The sequence below is a fragment of the Chelon labrosus genome, assembly GCF_963514085.1.
Source record: "Chelon labrosus genome assembly, chromosome: 19".
Taxonomy (NCBI): Eukaryota; Metazoa; Chordata; class Actinopteri; order Mugiliformes; family Mugilidae; genus Chelon; species Chelon labrosus.
This window is the reverse complement of record NC_140352.1, coordinates 13,987,470-13,996,027: the sequence shown is the minus strand read 5'-3', so window position 1 is coordinate 13,996,027 and position 8,558 is coordinate 13,987,470. Positions and strand designations below refer to the sequence as shown.

The window sequence follows — 8,558 nt, the reverse complement described above, 5'->3', positions numbered from 1 at the left end:
GTTACAGAGACGTCCTTAACTTAAAAGCTAAACCTCTCAGTTTCTGCTGTTTTTAAATTGTCCTCACACAAACTCTGACCCGGAGAAGACTGATCTCGAGCTCCGTGCAGTAGTTAGACACACATATTGGACGGTCAAAAGATGTCTTTCTTGTCTGCATTTAAGATGAACACATAACCCCAAAAGAAATGCCGTAAATGTCGTCTGTGGGTTTTTGTTCCAGCCAGCTGCTGCACATCCAATGCCATGCTACCCAAGCGAAGGACGAGTTAAAGAAATGTTTCTGTTTGTCTGTTCAAAATAGTTGTCGTCGATCGCACAATGACATAAACTGACAACTTGCAACGTGCTTTTGTGACCAAAGACTATGGCAAAATTCGGAAACGTATTTCCAAATTTACTTCTACGCTCAACGTCTGCATGCACTAGAATATAAGGGGAAGTGGTACAAAATGCATCATGTTTTTTAACAATTTAATGAAAAGAAAAAGACAACCAAAGTGACAGTTGAAGCGATGGCTGCGAGCGTGGTTTGAGAACCAGCTTTTGACAGAGTCAGTGAGTGTAGAACCTTTTGTGGTGAAACGACTCCACAAACGATCATTAAACGAATGAAGTCGTGGAAAGGTTGTGAACTGGTTTTGATACCAGTCAGCAGTCACACCCAGGGTGTCACATTGTGTTTGGCACTTGACCCTAAACAGCTTGAGCAACGTCCTGTGCATTTTTAAGATCCTTGATACCCCTTTAAACTGGGGAGACTCATACCTTTTATACGGTGTCGAAATTCGAGACCAAATAAGCCGCTACATCCGACGTCCAGAATCAAATGAATCCGAACACAACATTCTACATATTTTATTGAATTTTATCTCCTCCTTTTTGCCCGAGCTGCAGAGGCATTTAAGACCTTTATGGCCCATTTAGGAGTTCTGTAGCTGGTCAGTGGTCGTAACTCACACCATGGCACAAACGGACAACTTGGAGCTTTGGTGAACAAGGACAACCTTTGACAAATTCACATATTCAGGTCCAAATTAGCCGGTTTGACTGACGTCTGCAATCCAACCAAAACAAACTGGCTGGTGCCTCACGTTTTGCCATTAACGTTTTTTTGTTCGCCAGTTGAAACTACGGCTTGATGCATTTTGATAAATTTACGTCCTGTATCAGGACATATTTTGGATTGGATTTTGAAAGAACACTGCATATTAGAAATGAGAATTAAAATACTCAAAAAAGAGTATGCAAAGTTACAGGTAGCAGTGGACAGGTTGTCCACTGCTACTCTGATATCCAAAAAAACAAAACAACCAAAAAACAAGCTGAAGTAAGGGCAATTGGACATTTAGAGTTTCAAAATTTCTCCAAGAAACCCTGCAAGTCGAGTTGCCCTTGGATATATTGTGTTTTTGGATATACCATGACCTGGATGACCGGGAATCATCACATACTAGTCTGATAAGCAGGATGAAAAACAGACCTAGATCTAATATAAAAAGCAGATCGTCAGCAAGACACAGTCAGAATGCGACTAATGCATCAGTGTGTCAAAGGGGGTAACGCAAGTTCAGAAAAACACGGATCACGTTTCATTGGCTAGGGGTGGTTATGGTTTAGCCCACAGGCATCTTTTTAAAGAGCTCCTGTTCAAGAGTCTCTTCCACAAACACAGGAAGAAGCCTAAAGAGATGCGTAACACCTCAAACAGCTCAGGTAAGGCTCGCTTAAAACATCAGGACAGCTGTGAAATTGAAACTAATATTTAATTTTGCAAAAGCATACTGCAAAACTTTTTTTTCAACATCGGTGTTTTTTATGCCTTCACTGTCCGTCATTGTGATGATTCATTTCAAATCTGAGCCTACGAGACTCATCCTGCTTTGATTTGTCATATTTATTCCCGAGTGCCACAGCCAAGAAATCTTGACAGTATTGTCAAATTAATTCTCTCAAATTATGGTAAAAACTACAAGCTGCATATTTTTAATATCATTAGAAATAAATCCTAAAACTTTAAAGCTCGTGTTGGTTTCCCTAAAGAGCAGTTTTACTATGGTCTACCTTAGATAAAAAGCTGGTGGCATGACACATAACATGAAACAGTCTGACGTGTGTCTGTCAGTCCTAAAGCTACCCGCGGTTTCTGTGAAAAATGACTAAAATATTTAACTGCAGCCCACTCAAACTGTACACACGACATCCACTTCCATCTCACTTTCAGCATGAATGTTAAGGCGTTTCATGATATTGTGATGTAATGTGGCGTATTCTGCTCTATATAGAAATATATATATATATGCAATATATATAATACGGCCTCAGAGAAATTTACAGTAAAGCGACGGGGTCTGAGTGAAAATCCTGAAAAATCTGAGCGCAAAGGAAACTTTTGTTATTCTTAAATAAAATAAAACAAGCATAAAATCAGACAATAAAGAAGCCACCCATATTATTTTTGCAGGAGGTGGGGGTTTGTTGTAAAGCCACAAAAAAAACTTTCTTCTTATCAAAAACATCTTCACTCTGTGACTTGAGTTGCGACGGGAGAGCCGTGAATAAAAGCACAAATAAACTCCCGACTGCACATAGGGCCGCTAAACTGCCATCATATTAAAATGATTTGAGCCTGTTGGGCGTTTTGCAAATAAAATTAGTATTATTAATAACATTACAACAAGTCTTAAAAGACAAAATAATTTCATTGTCAAGTAATCATTAGTTTGCAAGCTTTACTTTTGACATTTAGAAAAAAATATGAGGTGCTGATAATAGTTCTTACGTGAACACAGCGTCCGTTTGTCTATAGAGAGTCGGAAATTTAGCATTACCAGTAACAGAATAATCATATACTAAATAGTCATAGTCAAGTGCAAAATAACTGCTGAATCTTTTACAACTTTCAAAATGCAGAAAATCACATGTAATATTTATATTTTCAGTATATTGACCGACGGTCTATTGGTGATTTGTGCCTACAGCTACTTAAATTTAGTGTTTTTAGTCTTTTAATCAAGATGTGGATTTTGCCTGCAATGCTCTTTATATACATTAGTATTATAGTTCAACCTTTGTGCATTCACAGAAGAATATATGAGAAAAGTTATAAATATCTGGAGAGCATCAAAGGCATACTAAAGACACTGATGAGTCAAAACAGGAAGAATCAGTGGCTGGCAACTTATGACATTAAAATACAATCTTAAGCTGTTATTTACGCGCCTAAACAAATAAACATATATGTATATATAAAATCATATCACATATTTCACATAACAGTTGAATATGTAAATAATATTGGCCATAGACAGATCCAGGCCGTCGATACAACCATCGTCATCGAAGTTTACGTTGAGTCAAGTGCTAATACTTAAACTGCACATGAAGCGGTCACTGTAGCACCTAGCTCTAATGTTTATCAAAACTGTGGACGTCTGGGTTTGAGGCTAAAAAAGCAGACATTTCCTTTTGCTATCAGATCACAGATAATAAACTTGATTGTTTCTTACATTTAAACAAATACTGGTTAATTCCCCATACTGTCAGACACAATATGCTGTTCATCTTACCTTAGAGGGAAAATCCTTAATGTAAATAGTTAAGTAATTAAAGACACAGCATAATTTGATATTGTTAGCAGAATTACAAGTGGCACAGAGACGCGTACTGAAAGATGAAATGATTGTGGAGACTGCCTATAAAGACAGTTAACACGCGACTCTGACTGATCTGTCAACCTTAAACCTACCCACGGTTTCCCCTGTGCCAACGACCTCATGCCAGTGTCACGCAACCCAGTGCAAAATGACTAAAATATCACAGCTGCTTAGTCAAACTGAGGAGCACGGCTGCAGCTTTGTGACTTTCAGCTTGATTGTAAAAGGGTTGGTGCTTCCTGATATCGTGCCATGAAGCCCAAAACTCGTCTCAGTTCATGCATATAGGAACATTACATATTTTTGAGCAATAATAAGTCCTCACGCAAGCTGGTCTCGCTGTGGTTTGCCCAGAATGATTCGATGATTTCTTGACAGACACATGAAAAACAGAAGACAGTTCTTGGTGCTTTTTGGCCCAAACTGACTGTCAGTGACTGTACCACTTTGCACAAAACCATTTTGCACAGTAGGTTTTGAGTTTTAGAAATCAGCTTGCAACGTGTTACATTTGCTTCTGATTTCTCTTTTAAATGCATTGGAAATTAAACAAAATAAAATGGCTTGAAGGGCCATGTCTTAGTAAGAGTCCAACACCACGTCAGTGAATTGAGCTAAATGCTATTAGCATGTTTAGTGTCTTACTCAAGTATGTAATTAGCATGCAAGCGTTTGCATATTTAGTGCATATTTAGTCATGAACCAAAGTATAAGAAAAGATTTGATGCCACGTGGCACTAAAGGCAAATGTCAAGGATCAACAAAGTCCAATTCATCCTCTGGGTAGTTGGACTAAAAAAGCTTCAATCAGTTTAGATTGCTTTGAGTTGCTTATGTCAGCATGCTAACACATGCACAGAGACAGTAGGCGTTACTGCATTCATCGCTTTCTAATGTTAGCATGTTAACAGACAGTTGAATAATTAGCAGGGTTTGTTCCGTTAGTTAAGAGACTTAGCATGAAAACGTTTGCTAATTAGCCCAAACCCATACATTTTACATAATTTTTATTGTTTCATCATATCTTCCCTGATATTTTGCTAAAACACAGAAGAGTCAACCTCATGATGGCTCTAGGTGTTAGAGATTATGCACATTTTAGTTATTCTTCATTATTTCAGTTATTTCAACCTTTTCAATGTAAGATAAATGTTTTACGAGTCTTAATTTTCTCCCCACCAGTAATGGCTGACCTCCACTATGACGATGAATACTATGACTCATGGAATCAAACCAACAGCTCCGAGGGGTTTGATTACGATGTGTCTGACTGGTGTGAGGCTGATGAGCACCAGGAGCGCATTATCAAAGTGTTCCAGACTTGTATTTTCTGCCTGATCTTCCTGGTTGGCGTGTTGGGAAACTGCCTGGTGATGGCCACCTTCGCTCTGTACCGCCGCCTCCGCCTCCGCTCCATGACCGACGTCTTCCTGTTCCACCTGGCGTTGGCTGACCTCCTCTTGCTCCTCACCCTTCCACTGCAGGCCGTCGACACTCTCGGTTGGATCTTTCCTGACGCTCTCTGCCAGACCATGCGTGCATGCTACGCTATCAACACCTATAGCGGGCTGCTGCTGCTGGCCTGCATCAGCATTGACCGCTACATGGTGGTGGCACGAGCCCAAGAGATGCTCAGGTTGCGCAGTCAGATATTAACAGGCGGGAAGCTAGCTGCTGTAGGTGTGTGGCTTGTTGCGTTGCTCCTTAGCCTGCCTGAAATCCTCTTTTCTGGGGTGACAAGGATTGTGACATGGAATAACAGCACTGTAGCATACTGTGGCATGAAAAAGAGTGGACATGTCAAAATGGCCACCAACGGGGCCATTATTGCTGTCTTCTGCGTGTCCCTCTTCATTATGATGTTGTGCTACACTTCAATTGCTCGTGTGCTTTGGGAAGGTCACGTCCATCGGCGAGGAAAGCAGTGGCACCGCCAGCGAACCCTGAAGCTGATGGTAGCTCTGGTGCTGGTTTTTCTTGTATTCCAGCTGCCGTACACGGTGGTGCTGTCTCGCAAAATAGTGGGACCGGTCTGCGACCTGCTGCCTGAGTACATCACCTGCACTTTGGCGTACACCCGCTGCTGCCTCAACCCCATCCTGTATGCCCTGGTAGGCGTGCGTTTCCGTAAGGACGTCATGAAGCTCCTCCACGATTGGGGCTGTCCATGTGGCATCCAGCTGGGGCTTACAACGGAGAGCTCCGTATCCATCTCCGCCTCCTCGCCGGGTCTCACCGTGCTCTCAGCTTGTTCTCCAGCATCTCCGGATCGCAGTTATTCCAGCAGTGACACAGTAGTTCCTCTCAAGTTTCAGTTTCCAGGAACCAAAAAAAACAATGAACAGTAAACCACATACAGATGTTTGAGGAAACAATAAACTAATTGACTATAGTCACAATTCTAACATATGGATAACTATTAGCATGTGTAACGATGTCTTAAGAATGTAATTAGCATGTTAACATTAGCTAATTGGCGCTAACCACAATGACAATGAAAGCATTAGAAAAGATTAAAAACTACATAAAAAAAAGACGAATATCTTTTCCAAATGTAATATTTTTAATAGTTTACGAAACATCTAACATTAACATGGCGTATGAGATGGCATTAACCTTATGGCGCTAAAAACAAAATCAGCAAGATTCATCCTCTCAGGAGTTTACCCCAAAATGCTTAATAAAAGAATATAGATTGCTTTGAGTTGCTAGTTCTAGCATGCTAACACACCCACAGTGACAGTAAATAGAATAAACAAAAGGTAAATAAACAAAAAGGTTTATTTCTATCCCAAATTTCATTGTATATATTGAATAATTTTTGCTGAAACGCAACCTCATGGTGGCGGTAAAGTTGAAGGTCAAGGATCACCAAAGTCGGCAAGATTCATCCTCTGGGGAGTTAAAAAAGGAACCCAAATACTGAACTGACTGGGGCTAAATCATTAAATGCACTTGACAAGTCCATGTAGAAGATTTCAGGATTGGTGTCAGGTGAATCATTCCAGTGAAATTTAAGGAGTTGTGAAAAGGTGTCCCGGAACTCAGGAGCCTCAAACCTCTAGCTTGCGGCACATTGCAACAAATTTATGTATATATTCACCACTAAATATATAAGTATAACTATATAAATGACAAATCTAAGGGCCTAAAGGTGTTTATTGCATTTAAAACCAATGTCAATGGCCTATAAAGGCCTACAGCCCCCTGTCAGAGGGGTCGTATATCAAACTCCTGCATCAGGTTTGTAGTCTACTATAGGATGATCGGTAAAATTGTGTCGTCCAGTGTCCTCAATTGTATAACTATGTGAGCTCACACACTGGTTGTACCTAAATAAAGTCTGGCAGATGGCAGATGGACCTGATTTCTCTCACAGTTTGTCTCAGTAAATTTAAATTCCATTGTTATATAGTTGGATGCATAATCTAAAAATCCAATTGTGTTTTTATTATATCGGATTATTGTACCTCTAAACAACGTCATTCAGGACACCACTATCATTTAATCATCTAAAATTTAATAAAGTAACAGAGGCTAAGATGCTAGTTGCTGCTAAGCTAAGCTAGTTAACTCCTAGCTGGTGTTACTTACTCTCCACAAAATGTTTTATCAGTTGCTTTAATTAGTCAAATAAAGATCTGTTGAAGCTGGTATTTTTGCACGAAAAAGCTTTAATTATAGACATTACTTTTGTTTTATCTGACTAAAAACACAGTATATGTGGATGTTTTTTTTATTTTTTTTAATTCTTGTTTTGGTAAAGTACATGTCAGACAAATTTGTGAAAGAGTTAAAGCGTTGGTCAGAGATAAAATGCTTAGATCTGAAATATCTGATCAGAGAGAGACCTGACAAGGCATTCAGTGCAATCTTGCGGACGTTTGAAAACCCCGTTGGTGCTGAGACATTCGTCACTCAGAGCGTCTTGTGGTTCGATTCTCCAGTCACCATTAGTCACGGTGGCCCAACAACAGACACCAGAGCACTGCTTGGTCATACTTTGTTTCATCCGGAGTTGTTTATCAGCCGTCCGATGACAAACATGAGACTTTCGTAATCGTAACCACAAGGTGATTTGCAACTATAACGGAAGCATGAGCATGTTTTTATTTCAGGGAAGGGGAACTCCAAAGAATTATATGATTTTTGATGTTTGACTTGATGTTCAATATGTACAAATGTATATACTTGCATATTATACTATGTGTATTATCAGGTGACAAACGGCGTGCACTGAGCTGTTCACCTCGTGTTTTTCTGGGGACAGTTTTGGGTGAAAGCTGAATATAAAATGTGAGACGATGTAATATTTTAGTTTGTTATGTTTGATTTCCTGCAATGTTTCCATGACTGTTGTTGTTTTTACAATCTAAATAGTGGTTTGTAAAATTTCAGTCAAATGCAGATTTATATTCAGATACAGTATTTATAATTATTATCATCTAAATCTGAGGCTTTATTTCCTCTCTGGTTATCAGTTGCTGGTTAAACACATTTATTCTTTGATATTCATCTTGAGATGCATAAACTACTGCATAAATCCTGCTAAGAGAATGCAAATTGTACTGAGTTCATGCACTGGCAGTGCTGGCTGTTTGACTTTGTCTGCAGAAAATAACCGAAGCTAACGCACAAACAAAACCTCTTTTGACTCTTGTACAGTGTATATACACTGGAATGAAACATTTTATCATCATAATTATTATTGTTATTTTGTGTTAATAAAGTTCAGTGTTCATAATAACTTTCAGACTCATGTTTTCTGACCCTAATACACAATATAATTACATGATATTTCATTTGTTAAGCATCACTTTATGTTACGTCCATTTCCGAACCACTCCTTGTGTAACTTTAAACTCACGCCTCCCTAATACTAAAAAGTCATATACTTCAAAA

The 8,558-nt window shown here is 39.2% G+C and overlaps 1 protein-coding gene across 1 annotated transcript; it reads left to right on the top strand.

The window, feature by feature from the left end:
- The first annotated feature begins 1,551 nt into the window (after positions 1-1,551).
- Positions 1,552-8,323, top strand: ccr10 (chemokine (C-C motif) receptor 10). The gene is made up of 2 exons (XM_084567164.1): positions 1,552-1,716; positions 4,839-8,323. Exons 1-2 carry the CDS (start codon positions 1,692-1,694, stop codon positions 6,002-6,004), a joined length of 1,191 nt encoding a protein of 396 aa, XP_084423290.1. The 5' UTR covers positions 1,552-1,691; the 3' UTR covers positions 6,005-8,323.
- Positions 8,324-8,558: the final 235 nt, after the last annotated feature.